Consider the following 23,824-nt stretch of genomic DNA (forward strand, 5'->3'; position numbering starts at 1 on the left):
TTTGAAAAAGTGCACAACTAATAATAATAAAGTCACAAAATGGCTTACAACAGTTCACAACTACTATAAAGTATTAACAAAAGACCACAAAATGGTTTACAAAATAGTGCATGATTAATAACAAAGGCCACAAAGTAGCTTACAAAAGTTCACAACCGTTACCTAACACAGAAAACAATAACTATTAAAAGAGTACACAACTAATAATAATAAGGCCATAAAAAGATTTACAAAGGTGCACGATTAATAATAAAAATGCTACAAATTCGCTTAGAGAAGTTCACAATCATTAATTAACTCAAAGAAACAAAAATCATTGAAAAAATGCACAACTACTAATTACAATGCCACAAAATGGAAGTGGCTTCCATAAGTTCACAACTGTTAACTAATACAAAGAAACAAAAACCGTTCAGAAAATGCATAAATACTAAAAACAAACTCTAATTTCCCTCTTTTTTCAATAATCAAAACACACCTGCACTTTAAAAACAAAATGTGACTGTTTTTAAAACTTAATTGGGCATAACATATATTCGCTCCTAACGTCAACGGTTGTGACCAAATTTATAATGATAAAAGTCGATATATATTCATCAAACATATAAATAAGGGTTAACTTTGTATTTACGTGGCTATTATTCTGACTTTTAATATCAGAACTTTAATTTTGTAGCCAAATTTATAAAAACGACTGCTATTATTATAAAAAGAAATGAAAAAGTGAGTTGATAACTTGCCCCTTGAAACACGCGTACATTAAATGATGAGAATAATATTTTCGTATGCCACTTTCCTTCATTGTGGAACTTCAATTTTAAAACAAACACATATACTCACAAGGGCATTCTAGTCTTTTAAACTTGGCTTACATCCTAAAGTTTCTATTTTGAGTAAAATTCTTTATATAAAAAATACAACCAAAACAGAAATTTTATCTAAATAAAACAAATAGAGGAAGTATATACTTACATATCATAATATATAAAAATAATTACCCTTATAATAGTCATTTGCATTTTAACAACATCCACTACTAAAATTTTATCAAGCATAAATAATAATTAGCTAACCGCTATCAACTATCGGCCACCAACTGGGATGAACCATTAAACGGAAGCAGCCCTAAATGGGAAATTGTGGCTTGGCTCACGGCAAGCTTCATATTCATGTGTGGCTTGCTTCTCTAGGGAACCGTAAGGTAATTGTCTTTAATTTAATGGCTCGATCCATATTAATAGAAGTTTAATTTTATTTATTCCAAGTCCTTGGATTCTTAATTATTTCATATTATTTAATTTAGGGTTTAGTCTATAAATACTAAGACTACAAAGAGCTTTGAGAATCACAAAAAGTAGGGTTTTCCTCTCTATTTTGTTCTATCCTTCATCATAGTATAATTTTATAATTTTATCTATGGGTTCTTTGTCCAACTCCAAGCTTCCTGTGATAGACTTCTCAAGTGAAAACTTGGAGTCTGCAGGAACAAGTGGTTGGGTGAGCAAATGCAAGGATATTTTGAAAGCACTAGAGGAGTATGGATGCTTCGTAGCTGTTTATAATAATGTTCCCCTTCAACTACATGTAGACTTGTTTAACGTTCTAGAAGAATTGTTTGACCTTCCTCTTGAGACAAAAAGGAAAAATGTTTCTGATATTCCTTTCACTGGCTACGTTGAAATAGAACCCACCCGGCCTTTCTACGAATCCATGGGAATCAGTCATGTAGAAACGCTCGAAGGAAATCAAGATTTCACAAAAACCATGTGGCCTAAAGGCAATGATAATTTCTGGTATGCGCGATTTATTTAATTTATAGCCTTGGTTATAAATTTTTTTCAAAAATTTAATTATTTTCTGCATTACTTGATAGCAAAATTGTCCATTCGTTCTCAAAGGCAGTGGAAGACCTACATAAAATGGTGGTGAAGATGATCTTCGATGGTTATGGGATGGAGAAGAACTATCAGTCCCATATGGAATTGACCACTTACTTTTCGAGATTAGTGAACTATATAATTCCTCAACTAAATGAAAATGAAACCAAACTGGGCTTGTACCCTCATACTGACAAAAGTTTCCTTACTATACTTCATCAGAATGATGTCAATGGTTTGGAAATTCAAACAAAGAATGGAGAGTGGGTAGATGTTGACTTATCTTCTTCTTCAAATTTTTTAGTCATGGCAGGCGAAGGAATCATGGTAAGGAACTACAAGCTCGGTAACTATCACTCCAGTAACTATCGAACTAATATATTTTAGTTTTTATGAATAAAAGTACTCTTGCCGTCCCATAATTTTTGTCCTACTTTAATTTTTCAATCGTCCCAAAATACTTGTGATGAGTGTTTGAGTTTGATGATAGGGGTGGAGCAATAACAGGATTGATGCCTGTGATCATAGAGTGACAATAAACAGAAAGGAGAAAAGACTCTCGATTGGCCTATTCTCATATGTCAAAGGAATAATAAAAGTGCCGGAAGAATTTGTTGATGAGGAGCATCCATTAATGTATAAACCCTTCGATCATATTGGTCTGGTTCATTTCTTTGGTACCCCTGAAGGTCACAAGCAGCACCGTACTTTGAAAGCCTATTCCGGCCTTTGAGCTCCTTTTTATCGCGCGTGCGTATGCACGATACCTATCCATAAGATGTGTTGTTCTCGAATAAATATGGAATTGGTATTTGAATTGGTATTTTTTATATTAGTTGTACACGTATTCGTAGTTTAAAATAGTTAAGTTAAATAAGATATTGGCCGAACATACACATACGCATCTATAAAGTGTGTTGATATTTGAAATAAATATGGAATTGATGTTTGTTTAGCCGGTTACACCATTTGTACTCGTTTTATGTACTCCTAAGTTAAAGTAATTAAGTTATTAAGATAATACAAATTGAGTTATTGACATAAAACTTTTAATTAACAACAAATTACTTTTCTATGAATTGTGTTTATATGTGATTGTGAATATAATCACTGCAATCATACAAAATCAATAGAATCTGATACAAAGATTAATGGGACAATAAGTACAGGTTGAATTAAAATAATTATATAGATTAAAATAGATTAAGTTAAAATAAACAAGCATACTATAAGATATAGTCTAATGGCAAATGTATATAGGACTTGACAATGGATCCAGGTTCGAATCTCCCTCCTCCAATGCTAAAAAAAAAAAAAAACATAATAATAATAATAATATTAATTATAAAAATGAAGGAGGGATCTCATTCATAAAGAATAAAGAAGTTTCGAAATTTGAAGAAAATAAAAAATAATGATAAAATACTATCTTATAGATTAACATATAGTTGAATTAACCATATGAGTTACATCCTATACTATCTTATAGATTCACTAAATTTATGAAAACACTTATAGTCGGGAGGAGTCTATATGAGTTGCGCTCAAACTTGAGATTGAAATAAAATAAATGAAAAATATAGACTCAACCACCAAGTTTGAAATAAAATAAATGAAAAATATACACTCAATCACTAAGTGGAGCACGCGATGTCAACTTGATTGGATACTTCAAATCAAATTTGTGTGTTTTTTTTTTTTTTTTTTTTTTTGTATGAGTGCTTTATTATTAGACTTATTTTATAAAAATATAAAAACATATCGATCTGTATTCCATATTTATATACGGTTCCCTTTTAATGAAATTTCTAGTTTGATTTCCTCTAAAAAAAGATTCTCAATAAATTATAGTTGATCACGTCAATCACTAAATTTACAATTAAATTTATAAAATTAAAAGGTAAAATAAACCTTTAATAAATTACAGCTGATCAAATCAATGATTCTATCTTTAATTAAATTTATAAAGTTGAAAGAGTAAATCAACAATTGAAAATCGAAATCCACAGACTACATAAAAGTTAATTAATTTGACCTTTAATATGAAAGTAACATATATATATATATATATATATATATATATATATTTTTTTTTTTTTTGAAATGGAATACAATTGGTTCTAAATTTTTGAATTGATTCACAATACACAAAAGAAAGAAAATGAAAAAAGCAAGAAAATAAAAATTATGGTAGCAATTCTGTTCAGAAGCTTGAAATGCGCAGAAGAAATGGAAATCCACAGTGAAATCTGTAAAGTCTCTGTATTATCGATGAAGAATGTACAATACACTGAAGCAAAAATAACCCAAAATATTACTCTAGCCTAATGTTATATATATATATATATATTTTTTATCAAAAAAATATTTTTTTATTTTATTTATATCTCAAATATTTAGTCCTCATAGCCTCCAATAATACAATTCCTTTAATCAAATGAGGCAAAGAATTAAAAGAGGTAAAAGAAATAGAAGTATAATGAAGTCTACGATGAGTGACCAAAATATGTGCAGCTTGATTTCCTTCATGATATATGTGGTGAATGGAAGAAGCTTGATAAAGCAACAAGTCAGCAACACGCAGCAAAACCAAAGGACCTGCTCTAATCTATTGTGCCCGATTAACATGAGTAACTAGATCCAGACAATCCATTTCCACCTGGATGGGATAAAAACCTTTATCAATACTTCAAGAAAGCCCCCAAATCAAAGCCTTAAGTTCTGCATCATAAGCTGTCCCAGCATCAATCAGAAAACAAGCGGCAGCAACAAAATTACCCTGGCTGTTTCGGAGGATAGCACCCCCCGCTGCTGAAAATTTGTTGAAAGACGCATCAATATTCAATTTATAGCAATCTTGCCTAGGCCGAATCCAAGTAATAATCATTGGTTTTAATTTTTGTTGGCAAAAGAAGTCGAAATGAAGTGGCAATCATCTTTTGCCGACCAAGTTGCTGCAAATCTCTTACCAGAATTGGCAAGGCTCCAATTTAATAGCAACCTACTGATATCTTGTAAAAGGAGGTCTGGAAAGCAAGCATCATTACCCCAGTGACACTTACAATACATTCTCCACACAGACCATAAAATTACCTGTGGTACCAAGCGCCTAAGCTTACCCATAGCTGAATCTGGTCTGTCACAAAGCCACCAAAAAATCAACGCTTGCCGCAGAGAATTTTGTGGCGCAAGATTATCTAGGAAAAAAGAGCAGAAATAATTCCAAAGTTTAGCAATGATGGGGCAAAAATAAAAAAGGTGGTCAGCAGTTGTCTCCGACTTGAAGCAAAATGGGCACCGGTATGGACCATAAATCCCGAATAATTGAAGACGTCGCGACAAAAGTAAAGCTCCCCTGAGGAGTTTCCATGTAAAAATTGAAAGCTTTAGCGGGAAAGATGAGTCCCAAATAGCGTTGCTTGAAAGGCAAGAAGCTTTGCTCTCTCTAACACTATTGTAGGCTGAAGCAAGAGTAAATTTGCCATTCCTTTCTTCTAGCCACACCACATTATTATGTGCAAAATCAACAAGTGAGCAAGCAAGGGAGTGAACTTGACAAATCCGTTTCCAAGTGCAAGAGTCGATAAGTTGATAGCGCATATCTCCCTGCCGATGATATTTTTTGGAGCATATATATATATATATAATCCCAAAAAATCATATTAAATTATAAGTTTAATACCGTATATTTTTTTAAATTACTTGATTCAATTTAAAAATTAATAAATTATTTTTGAAATGGATTTATTTGATTTTTATTTACTATTAAACCATTTGCTTAAAAAGATATCAATGAGCCAATAATCTTAAAATTGCTCCTTTTAATGTAACAAGGAGTGATATTATTATAGAAAGTGAAGTTCAAGGTGTCAATCGGGTGCGATCTGATTGGTCTTACTATCTCTTATAAAAGATGTAGTGAATTAAAGGTCTCGAGTTTGAATCATCTCTAGTATAAAAAGTTATCACCAATTTGGTGAATGTCATTTACTTGAGTTATATGTAAAACCATAAAACCATAATTAATTTAACGAATTAGTTTAGAATTAACAGTGTTTTTTATATAGAAAATTTAGGTGCCAACATATTGAGGCAGTGAAAAACTACTAAAGATGGAGAATCATATCTACATAGGGACTCTCTCACAAACCCAACAAAACTTCTCTAGAAACACTCCAATTCCCCACGCCCCTCTCTCTTTCTCTTTCTCTGTTTAATAAAAAACTTGTGTCCAACACGCAACACCAACGTGCAATTTCTGCCCCCCACCATCATTCATCGTCGTCGACATCGTTATCTTCCTCCTCCTCCAATCTTTCTTTCCTCTTCCCCTTCTTACCATTCAATCAATTCTTGGTCAAATACTATCACTTCACCCACCCTATTTATTTATTTATGTACTTGCCGGTTTGAAATTTCACCATTTTGATGAGATAAAACCATAATTAATGTGATGTTTAAATTGTGAATTAAATTGAGATATTGAAGTTGGGGCCAAGGAAAAGCAATTACTTAACTTATATGTAAAATAATGTAGACTTATTATTTTTAGAAATTGATAATGTTATTTTTATAGTACCTTCAATATAACTTTTATTAAGATTTCTAGTATTTTTAATTTATCTAAATTAGTTTTTATTTAATTTTATTATGTTTTTATTTAAAAACTTCCTTGAAACTCAACTCACTTGATCTTAAGAAAAGTTGTAGGGTTTTGGAACAGAAAAGGACAAAATGAAGCAAAAATATTTTAGCACGTTCAGCCCGTGCCAATCAGCACGCTCGTGCTAAGAATCAAGGAAAATCAAGCAAAGAGTCAGGCCCTGGCACGCCCGTGCTACAAATGCATTGGACTTCCAGAGCCAAGCACGCCCGGACCGTGCTATGGCGCACGTCCGTGCCACAATGGAGATATCAACCCCAAGGGCGTGCCCGCTGAAGCATGCCCGTGCTGCACATGCGTTAGACTTCCAGAGCCAAATCTCATGAAAACAATAAATTAATTAATCAATGCAGTTGCAAGCTTTATTATATTAAACTTTGTACACGTAAGCAACGACTAGAAGGTAAATGTAAATATTCTTCATTGTTACTTACATTGACGCCCACCGCACGTCTGTCGACAAACGTATTTCCATCGTGGCCCTTCGTGTGAGTGTATGTAAACACCTCCATCAGTGTGGGCTCACGACCATGTTTTTTAGCCTGTAATGAATTTTTATGCGTGATATATTAATATAGTGTCATTTTATTAGACATCAGTTTCATATACTGTGACTACTTGACTCACTAATGCTCGAGATGTCTCTATAGCAGATATTGATCCACCTGTGTGTCGAGAAGGTCCTGATCCATCACCGTCAGTCTCACTGCGCCTGTTTTGTGCAAATATCTCCCGCTTTCTCTTGAATGCAGGATCCTCCCAAGCCTTTTGCCAGCTCTCTCATATCTCTTGAGACACGCACTGCTGCTTCTTACCGCTTTTTCGCATCCTATAGGTGAAGTCAGCATATTGGTCAACGCATAATTTCTCCCAGGCCACTTTTAGCATAGCCGCAATTGCCTCTTCCCATACGAAATGCTTCTGCAAAAATGAAAAATAAATTTTCAATAAGAAGAGGTATCTTGATTAATTGTAAACATTGAATGATGATATAACTTAAACCAAATCATACCTGAAACTCTTCCCAATAAAAGTCTCTCGCCTCTTGTGGTATAGCATCCCATGTGTATCCATCTTTATCGAGGTGTAGCTTGATTATCCTCATAATTTGCCTTGATGCTCGAGAGGATGGATATATGCTGAGAAAAAAAACACAAGTGAAATATAAGCAAACAAAAGCATCAAAATCTGAACAAAACCAAGTACAGAGGAAAAAGTAAATAAGTACTTACTGTCCCGCTACCAAACTAAGCTTGTTATGTGGCTCTAATGAAGCTGCAAAAGAAGTGACAAATGCTATAAATGCAAATAAATAGTTAATATATAACTAAAATGACAGTAATGACATTTATGATTACATGGTGCAGTAGGTGACTGTGTAGCTGGTGAAGTCTCTACAGGTCGAGAAAGTGGGGTAGAAGAGGAAGGAACAAAAGGAAGTGATGGCGGCATGGGAGGCTGAGCAGAGGATGAAGCCCCAGAAGTACCTGAAGAAGAAGATGAAGCCCCAGAAGTACTTGAAGAAGAAGGAGGGATAGTCCCTCCTCGTCCACGTGTACTGCGTCCTGGGCCACGACCTCCACGCAAACCACTGCCAAATGCGTCTAATTCAAACGCTCTGCCTCTAGCCATCTGTACTGTAGATATCAGAACCTAGATATGTATGTATACAATTATATGAATTGTAGACCATATGGTAAATATGTATAAAGAAAGTGAATAATATTAAAATTCTTCATTAATAATATTAGACATACATCTATCAATTTATAACATTAAAATTGTTCAAAGTATTAAGTGTCTTCATCATCGTCTGCTTCCTCCTCCTCTTCTTCTTCTTCCTCTTCTTGATATTCGTCTTCTGAGGTACCCATGATGATTTGATCTTCTTCCTCTTCATCATCCGATGCTCCTATTTCAACATAAGTTTCACTTTCATCATCCAATCTATCCGTTAAATCTTTAACAACTTGCATCGGTTGCGTATCAACCCTAACTTCTTGAAATGGCTCCGATACTACGAGTGAAGCAGATTGTTTGGTTTCAAGTGCATGAACAACTGATCTACCTTTGATTTTACACACTGCCATCCAATCGCAACGATCTCGTTTAAACAATGGATATGGGACATAGTACACTTGTGCAGCTTGCATTGCCAACACAAAAGGTTCATACTTTGCATATCTTCTTCTTTGATTAATATCTACAAGATTATACTTAGGATGAACCTTCATGCCAACATTTTGCGTAGGATCAAACCATTCACATTTGAATAAGATAGTGCACTTGATTTGTAAGCCTGGATATTCTAACTCTAAAACCTCAACCAATTTCCCATAAAAATCATTTGATACTTCACTGTAGTTTGATCCCTTTATGTAATCACAAGAAGTGTCGAAATAGAGCCTTCTTAGATATCCTTTAATTGTATCGATATCTAAGAAGGCTCTATTTCGACACTTTTTGTGATTACATGGACACCTTAACTTATTACCACCCATACAACTGGGATTACCGACTGCAAACTGTATAAACGCCTCCAATCCTTGCAAGAACTCTTGTCTTAATATCCCATTCACCTCGTACCTCCAGTACATCCAATCTCGATTAGTCCACATTTTTTTTACCTAATTAACACTGTGTTTATAAAAGGCAAATTATATGTAATTGCATTAGTCTAAACTGTCCTTAAAACATGCCCAATGTAATGTTTCATTTACATGTCTAACTTACTAAGGTCATTTCTATAATAAGGGTAACTATATATAAATGAAAACTCACTAAGTTCATTTATTTAATACTAAAGTTATATCTATATCAGTAAGTGTACGATTCCACACTTCGGCATAACATAATCAAATCTCAAATCAAAACACACTTCAATAAACACTTCTATATCATACCAACATTTTCTAAACGCAAAATGGTCACTACTGTGAATACTCAAATTTTGAGGCTCAAAAAGCCTGTTTTTTCGGACTGCAAACAGTCCGGCCGGACCGGAGGCCATTCGGAAAGTTCACCAAAAATATGCCAATATGGTACTTGAAACGTCCGGAAAATTACGAGGATCGCAGAACTGGTCCTGGAATATTTTTTGGAGGTACGGAAATCCCAAAAAAGCCTTCGGAACGAAAAATTAGCAAGTGGACCGCCGGCCACGGCGGCAGAAGCCGCCGTCCAGGGCGGCAGCAGCCGCCGTACATGGCGGCTGAGCCCGCCGGCCAAGGCGACGGTAGCGCCCGCCTTCCACGGCGGCGGCGCCCACCCTCCAGCCTGGTTTTTCCTATAAATATAGCCCCGAATCGACAGTTTTAGGCACTCAGTCTGTGTTGACGGACGCTCTCTTCTCTCCTACGCTTCTTGCGGTTCTTTTACTGCTTTTCTACATTTAGTGTAGGCTTTTATTACTCTGCTGTTGTGATACTTGGTCACTTAATTAAATTAATTTTAATTAATATTCCCCAAACGAGGAGCTTAATCTGGAATTTTCAAGCTGAAGCTAAGAAGCGGCCGCCGATTAACTCAGGTAATAACGAAACCCTGTCTATTTAATTTTAGCATTTTGTGCATATTCTCTTCTACTCCTAATTCTAATTAAACAACTGCATTCACACCATAATCATTTTGGCAGCAAACTGCCTTAAGTAAATAAGTTTAGGCTAAAATGTCCGGTTAATCAATAATCGTGGTATTAATGCTAAACTTCGAACATATTGGCTAGAGTGCCTAGTTAATTAATAACTACGGTGTAATTGCCTTTATTTCGAGCAGTTCGGCCAAAAGTCCAATTAATTAATAATTGTGGCTAAAAGCCTAATCAATCACGTTTTTGGCAACAAATTGCCAACTGCTCAATCAATCACGTTTTTTTTTGGCAACAGATTGCCTATAATTCAAATAACCACCTTTTTTTGGCGACTAATCGCCCAAATATCACCTTTTCTCTGGCAATAAATTGCCTAAATTACATATCATCTTTTGGCACAAATGCCTTAATCATTTTGGTGACAAATCGCCTAACTAATTTTTGGCAACAAATTGCCCAACTTTTGGCACAAATGCCTTAATCAACCATTTTGGCGATAAATAGCCCAAACATCATTTTTTTGGCAATAAATTGCCCAATCAAACCTCTTTTGGCAACAAATGCCTAAAACAACAAATCAATCAAGCTTTGGCAAAATGCCTAAAAAAATGCATGAAGCATACACACACTCATGCATGAAGCATACCCCTTCAAAATGCCTTTGAATAGGCTTTATCGAACTACGTCGGCTTTGATCTCTCATTCAAACGAGAGTACGTAGGCACGTTCGGGATTTGACCCCGAGCGGCAAGTCGAAACCATCAAAACACTTTATTGGTCCAATTGCATCATTACCTTGCAAAGCATTCACACTTAGGTTAGTTAATCAGCATGACATAGTCTCGGGATCCACCTCGGGTTTGTAGATTGTGCCTTATACTTTGGGATAATTAACCTAGACTTAGGTTAATTAAAATTGGAGTCAATTAAGGGTTCTTTCTTAGTTTTCCCTTATAAAAATAAACTGGGTGGCGACTTCATAAAACACACATGTGAGCATACCTCGTTCTAGCACAATTTTGCCTTCGGGGGGAGGGTTCACAGACTGGCGACTCTACTGGGGAGTATGTAATCATTTTGCATAAAGTGGACTACAATTGCTGCATCAACTAACCTGCCCTTCTTCAGGGTATTATTTTGTTGTGCTTTGTTTTATACAGGTACCCTAACACGAATCAAGTGTTCTTTCTTTAAGAATACTTGATAAGGAAATTTGGACTTAATCGTAAAATTCAATGAAAACATTTAAATTTGTTGATTTATTTGCATGATTGAGAATCTTTTTCTCCATTGTATAAAAAAATGAATTTCAAATGAATTTCTTCTCTTCTGTTCAAACTTCTGAGTCTGGATAGCAAGTAGCGCTGATCGGCAGGTCTCCTTGATTATGTCGACGGACAGCCAAAGCGTCCTCCCTGTTGCCGCAAACCATCCCTAATCCTTTTGGGGGTGGCCCATGAGTATGCGTACTGTTGGACCCACGCAAAACTCTTTGTTTCATATGTGGTTAGGTATATCCTTACTCAAGGTTCAAGGGTCCCTTAAATAAGCCAATTTTCTATCTGTGTCATAGCCTATAGAACCTATCCTTTAGGGCTGTATGCACCCAATGATGTGAATCATATCATTAAAACGGATTATGACGTGATATTGTGCGCATTCATGACATATCATCTCATAAACGTTAAAAGCATTAAAAAGAACACAAAATATTGTTTTTGTCATGCACAATTGGACAAGGGAATCGATCTACCTCACATTACCCTGATACACAATACTACCCACTGTACCTTAATCCAGTTACCCTTATCTTTACAGGTACCCACTGTTCGAGTGCCTATCCAAGTTCTAGTCACACCTACAGTGCTATCACCAACCTCACCAGCTTCACCAACTTCACCAACCTCACCAACTTCACCAATGGCATCACTTGCTGACATCCAAAATCTCTTGGAACAACTGGAAGCTAGAATGGAGGCTAGAATGAATGAGGCATTAGCTACCCAGAGAACTGCCCTAATAGCTGAACTAGGTAGTGGTAATGGAAATGGAGCTTCGGCTGGGGGAAGTGATCCTGCTACCTCCAATCAGGGACCTGCTGCTGGACCAACGTCCTCAAACCCTACCCTTAACCTGGATGACATACCCTCCAGAACTGCTTCTGAGCTGGAAGCTCAGAAAATGAAAGAAAAACTGGAACTCTTGGAAAAATCAATCACTGCCCTTAAAACACATAAGGAAGTGGTGGACATGGACTCCTTGTCCTTGTTCCCTGAAGCAAGATTGCCGACAAAGTTCAAGATGCCTAACATGGACAAGTTTGATGGAACCACTTGTCCCAAAACACACCTGAAAATGTATGTGGGTGCCCTAAACCCGTTTGGCTTGAGCAGCAAGCTCCTTGCTCAGTTGTTTCAACAATCTCTGACTGGTGCTGCTTTAAGATGGTTTGTCAGCCTGGATCGAACTAAAATGAAGACCTGGGAAGACATTTGCAATGCGTTTAACACGCAGTACCACTATAATATGGAGGTGGATGTTACTCAGAGAGAACTGGAAACCACCAAACAAAAGAGCAACGAACCCTTTTCCTCGTTCCTTATGAGGTGGAGGGCCAAGGCCGCCCAAATGATCAATCGGCCTTCAGAACAAGAACAGGTAGACATAATCATAAAAAATTTACTGCCTGTCTACCAACAACAACTGTAAACTCAGTACCTACCAACGTTTCAGTCGCTCATTGCTACTGCAACCAAGGTAGAGGATTTAATCCAAATGGGTCAACTGAAAGAAGACTTGGGTACCTCAAAATATAAGAAGCCTAACCAAGCTAGCAAAGTTCACGAAGTGGCAAGTATCACCCCCACGAATCCTTTACGTGTGGGGAATATGAGAAATGGCAGCCAGTCGAGGACGACTCACACTGATCTCGGGATGCCAATCCTTTTTGTATTCTGAGAGGCTGTCAAGGCAAATTACATTAAGCCTTTGGAAGCAAGGCCACCACCCAACCCATTGCCGAGGAACTATAGGGCTGATGAATACTGTGAGTACTATCAGGGTAACGGGCACAAGACTGAAGCATGCTGGATGCTTAAGAACCGCATCCAAGACTTGGTGGATAACGGTTCAATCATTCCGAAGAGTAGCCAAATATTAACACTAATCTTTTACCAAATCACGGGATAAATGCTATCGTGGCTGACCAGGAATTGATCGATCCTTTCGAACTATTCCTAGAAATGAATGACATCTGTGTCCTGGACCTGAATGACCTATCTGAAGAGATCGATGCGATGACCAGGAGTGGGAGACAGTATGAACCAATAGTTCTGGACAAAGTCCAAAATGAGCCCTACCAAAGGGCAGCTGAGCCAAAGGAAGACCCGGTACTCTCGCAGTTAAAAAAGACCCAGGCTAGGGTATCAATTTGGGAACTTCTGGCACCGTCTTTCCCTCATCGCCAAGCTCTTTGCAAGGCCTTGAGTCAGCTACAAACATCGGTGGAGGTTAGCCCTAAAGTGCTGGTATCCACCCTCACACAACCATCCAAGATGCAAAGCATTGGGTTTTTTGATGATGACTTGCCAAAGGAAGGAAGCAGTCACAATGATGCACTCTACGTCACTGTTCAGACTAGAGAAAAGACTGTGTCCATGGTTCTCATTGACAATGGGTCAGCGTTGAATGTCTGCCCACTAAGGGTAGCTAGCTGTCTGGGGTTGGAGGAAGCAGATTTCAGTCCGTCGGACCAGATAGTCAAAGCTTATGACAGCACCCGGAGGGAAGTGTTGGGGGTTGCTATATTGAAATTAGCAATTGGGCCAGCTATGATGGAGGTCCCATTCCAAGTAATTGATGTGCCTACTAGTTTCAACCTACTCCTGGGACAGCCTTGGATACACCATACTAAGGCAGTGCCCTCTTCTCTACATCAAAAGGTCAAGTTTCCTTACGAGGGAAAAATTATAACTATTCAGGGGGATGACTATAGCCAACTGAAGAAGACGAAGGGCCAGCCTCTCTTTGAGGTCAATCCTGAGAATGCCAACCTGCCCCTCTCGGGATTTCAATATGACACAGTACAGTGCATAGAAGGAAAAACTGCAAACTCTCGAATTCTCTTTGATTTCGGAACGACGCAAATAAACTGCATGGTTCCTTTAATGCTGAAAATGTCCCACCTGCCGGGAATGGTTATGGCAAGGTCCGGAAAGACATACCCCACACTGCAAGCTTGGGAGTGTCCAGTGAACAAAGGGACCTTTGGACTAGGTTATGAGCCCACTGATGAAGACCTTGATGGAAGGACCGGGGGAAGAAAGAAAAAGGGTATACAGATGCGGCCTTACTTTTTGACTTTGAATGGTCATTTCTGCAAACCGGGAGAAACAATTCCTTATTGTAGCTTCCAGGAACCATTCTACTACCCGACAGCTAAGAAAATGCTGCCCGGGCTGAAAATATTTGCTGATGCCTGGGACAACAAGCCAGAGGCAATAACCGAGCTGGAGATGGAAGATCTCATGCAGCCCAATCTCTTTGACGAGGTTGCAGTTATTACTAGTAATGATGGGAACCAAGACTTGCTGAGCCTGATCAAGCCGAATAAAGGGCCTCTCACCAACTGGTACACCGAGGAGGAGCGCACTGCTGACAAAACCCTTCCTGAGCCAAACCTAGAGTCTAGACCTGATGTCAAGTCCTGTACTGAGTCTGAGTTTGACCTTGAGTCTGAAATCGAGTCAGAGTCCAGTTCCGAGTCTTCTGTATTGGATTTGGAAAATCCGGATTTTAAATTTGATGTAATTTTTGAGGACAATTCCGTCCGTATCAATAAAAGCTTACAGATCATTGGCTACCCTGCGTGTCAATCTTTCCAAGCATATCCCAGGAAAAATAATGAAAAAGAAATAAATGAAATAAAAAATGAAAAAGAGAAAATAATCATTGGCAAAGAAGAAAATGAACACACATACATTGCATCTGACTGTGTGAACAGGGAACAGATCATTGAACGCTTGAAGAAGTTTGCCGATTGCTTCATGTGGAAGGCTAGTGACATCACGGGAATTGACCCAGCAATAGCAGTACACAAGATTCCGGTGTACCCCGAGGCTAAGCCGGTAAAACAGAAGCTAAGGAGGCTGAAAACAGAATGGTCCTTGAAAATCAAGGAGGAAGTAGCTAAGCAATTGGAAAACAAGTTCATAGAGCCCATTGCCTACCCAACATGGTTAGCAAACATAGTGCCGGTTCCTAAGAAGGATGGAAAGGTGTGAATGTGTGTCGATTACCCGGATTTGAATAAAGCATGTCCGAAGGACGATTTTCCTTTGCCTCATATTGACTTGTTGGTTGACCAAATGGCTGGACATGAGATGGTCTCCTTGACTGATCTCACTGTCGGGTACAATCAGATAATGATGCATTTGCCAGACAAAGAGAAGACGGCATTCATCACGAAGTGGGGAACCTACTGTTATATGGTCATGCCTTTTGGGCTCAAAAATGCTGGGGCAACTTATCAGAGAATGGCCACAACTATCTTCCACGACATGATTCATAAAGAAGTTGAGGTGTATGTGGACGACATGGTTGTTAAATCAAAAATAGCTGAAGAACATACCACATCACTTGAGAAGTTCTTCCTTAGGCTTTGAAAGTACAATTTAAAGCTCAACCCGGCAAAATGTCTGTTTGGAGCTACATCCGGAGTATTTCTGGGGCATATGGTCAGCCGGAAAGGCATAGAGATTGACCCTTCAAAAGCCAAATCCATTTTGAAAATGCCAGCACCGAAGACAGAAAAGGAAGTTCGGGGTTTCCTGGGAAGGCTACAGTAAATCAGCCGTTTCATTAATCAATTGGCCGATACTTGTGGTCCGATCTTCAAATTACTCAGGAAAGGGGTATCCGTCAAATGGAACGAAGATTGTTAGAAAGCCTTTGATCAGGTCAAACATTATTTACTATCTCCGCCAGTCTTGCAACCACCAAGGCCAGGAAAACCTTTGCTATTATACCTATCAGTGACAGAAGAAGCGATGGGTGCAATGTTAGCTCAACAAGCAGAAGACACCAGGGTAGAGAATGTCGTGTACTATCTTAGCAAAAGGATGCTAGACTATGAGCTGAAATATAATAAGATAGAGAAGTTATGTCTGGCTCTGGTCTGGGCTTGTACAAAGCTGCAGCACTACCTTTCATCCTATACCACATATGTTATCTCTGAATCGAACCCCTTGAAATTCCTTATGGAGAGGCCGGTTCTTGACAGTAAGATGGCTAAGTGGGTGTCAGTGCTCGCAGCCTATGACTTGAAATTTGTACAACGGAAGGCAATAAAAGGAGGAGCCTTAGCTGACCAATTAGCGGAATTGCCCGTGGAAGATGAAATGAAAGAAGTGGAGTTTCCCGACGAAGATCTCTTGAACGTGGAAAATGACGTTTGGGAGATGTATTTTGATGGAGCTTCGAATTATCACGGAAATGGAATTGGAGTCATGTTCAAAACTCCTTGTGGAGAATACGTCCCAATCGCATTCAAGTTAGATTTCGACTGCACCAACAATGAAGCCGAGTATGAAGCTTGCATTAAGGGGTTAGAAGCGGCCCTGGAAAAAGAGATAAAAGTCCTTAGGGTTTTCGGGGATTCTAATTTAATAGTCTCCCAAGCTCTAAGGAAGTGGAAAATTAAGGAAGAGTGTTTGGTTCCTTACCTACAACGTTGGACGAATTGGCTCAACAATTCGAGGATCCATCTTTCCATTACTTGCCCCGAGCCAATAACCAGTTTGCTGATGCCCTTGCTACTTTTGCTTCCATGGTCAATGTAGAGGGGAATCAAATCATTCGACCTTTGACAGTTCGGCTACAGAAACAGTCGGCCCACATCATGAATTTGGTCGATGACAAGCCCTGGTTTTGGGACTTACAGAATTATCTTCAGAACGAGGCTTACCCGGTTAGATCCTCGAAGACTGATCAACGGACATTGAGACAGTTAACATCCGGATATTCCCTTAGTGGGGGAGTTTTAAATAAAAGAAGTTGGAACGGTTTGCATCTAAGATGCGTAGATGAAGGGGAAGCTCAAACCATTATGGATTCCTTACACAACGGGGAGTCCAGTCCACATATGCACGGGATAGCTCTGGCTCAAAAAATCATGAACCTGGTTATTACTGGTCAACTATGAATGCAGATTGCGTGAGGCACGCGCAGAAGTGCCATGAGTGTCAAATTTTTGCTAAGCTGCAAAAATAGCCTCCGGTCAATTTGAATCCCATTGCTTCACCCTGGCCCTTCGCAACTTGGGGCATAGATGTAATCAGAAAGATCCACCCAAAGGCTTCCAATGGTCATCAATTCATCCTGGTTGCTGTAGATTATTTCACTAAGTGTATCGAGGCAGCCTCTTATTCGGTTTTGAATGCCAAGAAGGCGGCACAGTTCGTTCGTACTAACATCCTTTGTCGGTACGGAACGCCATTCGAGATCATCACTGATAATGGGTCCCACTTTCAGAGTGAATTTTTGGATTTGTTGAAAGAAAAGAGAATCCGACATCATAAGTCCTCACCCTATCATCCACAAACAAATGGGGCTGTAGAGGCTGCAAATAAGGCTATAAAAGTCATTTTGCAAAAGACAGTTAAAAAGCACAAAGCTTGGCATGAACAGTTACCGAATGCCCTATGGGGATATAGGACTTCAATCAGAACGCCCACTGGAGCAACTCCATATTCCTTGGTATATGGTATGGAGGCAATGCTGCCTATTGAATTGGAAGTGCAGTCGGCAAGAATCATCCAGGAAAGCCAAATCAGCGAAGCAGATTGGGTCCAGAATTACCACCTTCAACTCCTGGGTATTGATGAGAAAAGATTACAAGCGATCCACCGAACTCAGGTTCACTAGAGGAGAATGGCTAAGCATTTTAATAAGAAGGTTAAAGACTGAAAATTAGAAGAAGGTTGTTTGGTCTTGAAGGAAATTAGACAGCCAGTCATAGACCCACGTGGGAAGTTTCGCCCTCATTGGGCTGGGCCCTACATTCTAAAGAGAATACTGTCCGGCGGAGCCGTCATTTTGACTGATTTAGATGGTTTGGAGTTCACGAATCCATGTAATTTAGATCAGTTAAAAAGATATTATGTGTAATTATAATCATTGCATGATGTAAAAAAGAGCTACATTAGACCTGATTCTCCTCAGAAAAAAGAAATTATGTATCGGAGATATATAGGCAGCCCTCTTTGGGCGCGATCTAAACATTAATGAAAAAAAAATCATTTCATAATTCATTCTTCTTTGCCAAAAAAAAAAAAAAAAAAAAAAAAAAAAAGAGGAAAGAAAAGAAAAAATGTGAAAAAAAAAAAGAAAAACCCTCTAAGTTGAAAACCCGAAAAGGGCGGCTTAGGCAAAAGTCGGGGCCTGCTAAGCTCAAAATCCGAAAGGGCGGCTTAGGCAAAAATGGGTAGCTCGCTAAGCTGAAAAACCCGAAAGGGCAGCTTAGGCAAAAGTTAGAGCTTGAATAAATAAATTGGGAAATGCTTGGAAAGCCCAAAAGTCAAAACTGTAATGTCATTCAAATAGAGTCAAGCAAAAGAGTCCATAAAGTTCAAAAAACAAATAAAAGTCTAAGTCCGAAAAACATACATCCAAAGAAAAAATCCAAAGCCAAAATTCCAGATAAAGTCTAAAGTCCAAAAAAAAAAAATCTAAGTGTCCCGTCGCCTACGTGGGGCAACATCCTCAATGTCGTCTTTAAGTGCTAAACCCTCTCCAACCTCGCCTGTCCAAGGAGCCATCACAATCTCCTCATCAGTCCCGTCCGCATCATCAGTGCTAACCTGAACCCAACCCTCAAGTGCACTCAGCAGTGCGGTCCTCCTTGGCCTCTCAATCGGCCAAACAGCAGTAATGAACCAGGTCCGGTACTTTGGAGAAGTATGAACACCAGCAGGATTAGGTAGGGGCCTAACCATGTGGTGATCTCTAACCCAGGCCTTAAGGATGGCTCGGGTAACACCCGGAGTAATAACTGAATCCACGGAAATGCCATCCACAATCGGAATAGTCTAGTCTATCCCCATCTGCCTTAAAACGCGCGAAGCGTAGTACCACATGCAATGTGTAAGGCCTAGCAGGTAAACTCGGGTGTGCGGAAGCTAACCTGGATAAAGCGGGTGATATCATACCAGGAAATGTACCACAGCACCTCATTTGGACCCAACTCAATCAGCCATGAGGTCCATGCATCAGTAGACGGATGAGTGATCAGGATCCTCCGCATACGATACTGAGAGGGGTTATAAGGCAAGAAAGTAGGAGCAGCAACCACTCGGAGGTGGTCCTTTAACCAAACCTGAGTATAGATCCTTTCTATTACGAAGGAATGAACCAAAAGAAAGAAGACACAATAAGGAAAAGGAGAAGGGAAAATACCTGGAGAATGATCGGAGAAACAGTCCAGTTGTCAAAACCCAAGGCGGCTCTGTCAAGACTTCGAATAGTCTCGGCTAGCACAATACCGCAAATGCAGCCCATGTCCTCCATCTGACGAATTATCGGACAGAATCATAAATCTCCAAAACCTGGGTCCTTATTAAACAAGAAACCTGCCAATAAGCAGAAAACGAAAGCCCGCATCCTCAACCTCATTCGGTCTGGGTCATCTGGTCGAGTCTCTAAAAATTCGTCAATCAATGGTAGCAGAATTGCCTTCTGGTTATCCACAACCATGGCCCTAGCCTATGGCCGGCTGAACTGGAATAGATTTTCAAACGACCGCATATACCCAATTCTGACCTCATGTCTAACCAAAGGGGCATTGGGGTCGCACCCTATAATCTTGCAGAATTCCTCAAAGAGAGGACACATTTCCTCCATCATGGCACCGAATCAAAAAACGTGGGCCTCCGGGTCCCAAAATCTGATGCAGGCCTGTAGAAAATCCCAGTCTATAACTACTCCCCTAAGGGTAGCAATAGGAGATAGACCATACCTCCCCAAATTGATCTTCTCTACCTTGGAGAGGCTCTTAGTCCATACTGTGGTTATAAAAGGGATTCATTTTTTTGAAAAAAAGAGAAGAAGAAGAAACTGACCTTTTTTTTTAGAGAAAACTGTTTTTTGGCTCAAATTTCGAGAGGGAATGAGTGGAGTTTGGAAAAATCACTTTTTTATAAAAAAACGCACCCGAAGGCGGCTGCTCCCGCCTGTGGGGGTGGCCGCTACCGCCGTCAGTGGCGGCGGCGCCCGCCGTCAGCGGCGGCTGCGCCCGCCATCGGAGGGGTTTGCTACCCCCCCTTGGTGGCTCCGGCTGCTGCCCATCCTGTTTTTTGTTTTCTTCTGTGGTTCCTCGAGTTTGTTTTCTGGTTAAAGTACAAGAAGTAATTTCTGGAAGAAATGATAATAAAAGAGTTTTTCAAAAAAAAATATCATTTTTTTTACAAGTTAAAGGGGATAATCATGCATACATATTTCAGTACTATCCCAGTGCAGGTACAGTCAAAGTACAGTACAGCAATACAAGCAATGGAAAAATATGAACAACAATAGAAAAAAAATCCGGCAACAATAGCATCAGCGGCGGGGTCTCCTCCTCCTCTGATCATCAAAGGCCCTTAGAGTCCAGGCCGAAGAAAGCTCCTGCTCCATCCCGAGAATCAACTCCATCATCTGACTGACCAAGCCGTCAGGAACCTGGAAATCATGCAGGAAACACAAGTCAATATTAAATCTTTTACGAATCCTTTTTGTGAAAGATTTATCAGCTATTACCTCATTAATGGAGTCGGAAGGGAGATTCCAACGATTCACATTAGCCAAGGAAACCTCCCGAAAAGCTAAGGTGTTGTCCGAAGTATGATAGGACATGCTGTACGGAAGATGTAAGTTGGCCAGATCTGGGTGAAGAGGCTCAGTAGCATCTGTGACGGCACGGGGAGCCCTGGAAGGACCTGCTGAGTGGCTAGGCCCAGCTCGAGATGGACCCTCAACCGGAGTGGAAGAAGAAGGATCGGTCGTAGGCCTCCTGCTTGGAGTCCTAGTCGAGGGACCCGAAGCCCGAGAAGAATTGGTGTCAAGGGGTTAGGAAGGTGCCGATCTCTGAATGCTATCAAGCAGAGATCCAATGGGCTGCATCAAAAAGACCCTGCAGAACTCGGCATAATCTCCCCCCCAGGATGAACTCCACATGTGGAACACCCTCAGTATCAGCATCGGTGAGCGTCATCTGCTTGCCCGCTCGCATGTCCTCGGGAGGGGGATAAGGGACAGAACGACAGCCTCTTATCTGAAGGCCTACTCTCTCGCCCAAGTAATATCGTCTCAGGACGGGGTGCGACAGGACAACCCTCCGCTGAGACAAGGCATCCGATCGCTGGAAGTGGGGATCGGCCTGAATCCAACTCTGTAGACGGGCAGTCATCGCCCCCACCTCAACCTATGAAAGATGTAAATGTGTTAATAAATCCTTTTTATTTAACATATTTAAGAGTTGCTAAGCACTTACCTGCTCCAGAGTGCAAGTGTCAAAAAGGTCCTTAGATCCCTCAGCGATTTTTTGCGCCGAATGGTATGAAGGTTTGACCGGTACTATCTCCAAGCCAAAGGCATCAGTCCCAGCCTAAGATCAGCATAAATGAGCTCCGGGCGGGTATATGGGAAGTACTCGAATGCCCAAGTCTGTATAAAACAGAAAAAAAAATCAATGAGGAAAAATCAAGAATGACAAACAGAAAGACACAAAAAGGGGAATGTTCTTTACATTACCTCCCAAAAGTAGTAAGTACCACTGACTTTACAGTGGTGCCGACTCAGATCGCACATGTCATCATACATGTGGCTCAAAATAGCCCCGGCCCAATCATACTCTCGAAGGTGGGCCAAATCTTCCAAGCTTTTCAAAATGGATGGGTTGAATTTTTCCTTCCTGTTAGACTAGAAGGTCGAAGCAAAAACTAGCAGCAATGTGAATCTAGCCACCTGGGTAGCCGTCAGGTCTCCCTGTTTAAATCTAGCATATATATCAGGGGCCTGGAGGGACAGCCAGCGTCTGGAAATGCTCAAAACTGGTGTGGAAGAACTTGGCCCGACAATCCGAGGCAGGTCTATCCCAATCAGCTCCACCATCCGGTCCGGGGAGATCTTTGTCCTCCAGTTATCATATAACTCGATCGCCCGAGTGCCAAAGGGGATCCCAGAGATCACAGAAAAGTCTGTGGGGGTCATGGTCAACTCGCCCCAAGAAAAGTGGAAGGTATTGGTGGTGTCCCACCATCTCTCGGCCAAAGCACCCAGTAATTCTTTGTGGTTGCTCCGACCCAGGTCAAAATGCCTCAGGTAGTCCAGATGGGACGGGCTAATAATCGCTCCAACTAGGTTGTTGGGGTCAAATATCTCGACCGGAATTTTGGCTGCGGAGATCTCACCCACATCCAATCTAATATGGGGGTCCTAAAAGGTAAAGCAATCTAAGAGTTATTCCGTGGTTCCTTACTAAGGATAATATCTTAGTTCTACCCTAGCATGCATACTAATAAAATAGTAAGATGCAGAAAAAAAAAAGTAAGTAAACTTACCTTGGCATAGATACCAGTCACGGAAGCGTGGGTGTCTGCGTCCGCTGTAAGATCAGTGTCTAGGGAAATTCCCAAAGACTCCAGAAAATCCTCGTCGTTGTTGTGATCTGAAGAAGTCATTAAGGAAAATGATGAGGAAGTTGAGAGGATTTGAGAGAAATCTTTGAGTTTGAAAGTTAAGAATGAATGTAAAAGTGAAACTTCAGCTATTTATAAGGAAAATAGCCAAAAGTGGGTCTTCTGGACGCGTCCGATTTTCACCTTCAAAATTTACTTTTCAGACAACCACCGACCCCCATAAATCATTTTTATGGTTGCCGGTGGGGGGCAACTGTGAATACTCAAATTTTGAGGCTCAAAAAGCCTGTTTTCCGGACTGCAAACAGTCCGGCCGGACCTGAGGCCATTCGGAAAGTTCATCGAAAATATACCAATATCGTTCTTGAAACGTCTGAAAAATTATGAGGATCGCAGAACTGGTCCTGGAATATTTTTTGGAGGTACGGAACTCCCGAAAAAGCCTTCGGAACGAAAAATTAGCAAGTGGACCGCCGGCCACGGCGGCGGCGCCCGCCGGCCACAGCTGTGACATCCTACCGAGTTGAGTCTTAGCACTGAGTCGAGTCTTTTCATAGAGTCGAGTTGAGTCGGGCCGAACCAAACCCGGTTGGGGTAGAATGGGTTTATAAGTGGACTTACTTGATTGAGAGAAAAAGATCAAAGTATATGGGTGAGGATTTATTTGCATTAAAAGATCAAGTTTGGGTATTAAGTTATAGCCTTTTGCCACTTGAGGTACCATTTAGTAAGTTTCACATCATTTTTCTTGATATCTTGATGGCCTACCCGTGATAATCATTTTCACTTTCCCATTTTCATCTTTATCTTCATCTTCTTCATCTTCTTCCTTTCTCCATCCATTTTCATGGTAGTTTAAGGCAACCTCGATTTTCTCCAAGTAAGTAGAATTTCTTGAAGCTTTATATTATTCAACCTCTAATTGAGCTATATTGTAGATAAGTTATAAGAATTCTGATGTGTATAGGAGAAGGGAGTTCAAAGGTAGTAGAAAAAGGAAGTTAAAGAGGAGCTCAAGCTTTTT

At 39.9% G+C, this 23,824-nt stretch overlaps 2 protein-coding genes across 2 annotated transcripts in view; both read left to right on the forward strand.

Annotated features, from left to right (window-relative positions):
- LOC105634767 (3,9-dihydroxypterocarpan 6A-monooxygenase) overlaps nucleotides 1-23,824 on the forward strand; it is an 81,151-nt gene that overhangs the window by 850 nt on the left and 56,477 nt on the right.
- Nucleotides 1,366-2,840, forward strand: LOC149498076 (putative 2-oxoglutarate-dependent dioxygenase AOP1). Its single transcript, XM_089718227.1, has 3 exons — nucleotides 1,366-1,793; nucleotides 1,874-2,204; nucleotides 2,368-2,840. The coding sequence occupies exons 1-3, from the start codon at nucleotides 1,417-1,419 to the stop codon at nucleotides 2,608-2,610; spliced, it is 951 nt and encodes a 316-aa protein (XP_089574353.1). The 5' UTR covers nucleotides 1,366-1,416; the 3' UTR covers nucleotides 2,611-2,840.

This window comes from Jatropha curcas, chromosome 2 (assembly GCF_041381405.1).
Source record: "Jatropha curcas cultivar XTBG-Jc1 chromosome 2, XTBG_Jcur_1.0, whole genome shotgun sequence".
Classification (NCBI taxonomy): Eukaryota; Viridiplantae; Streptophyta; class Magnoliopsida; order Malpighiales; family Euphorbiaceae; genus Jatropha; species Jatropha curcas.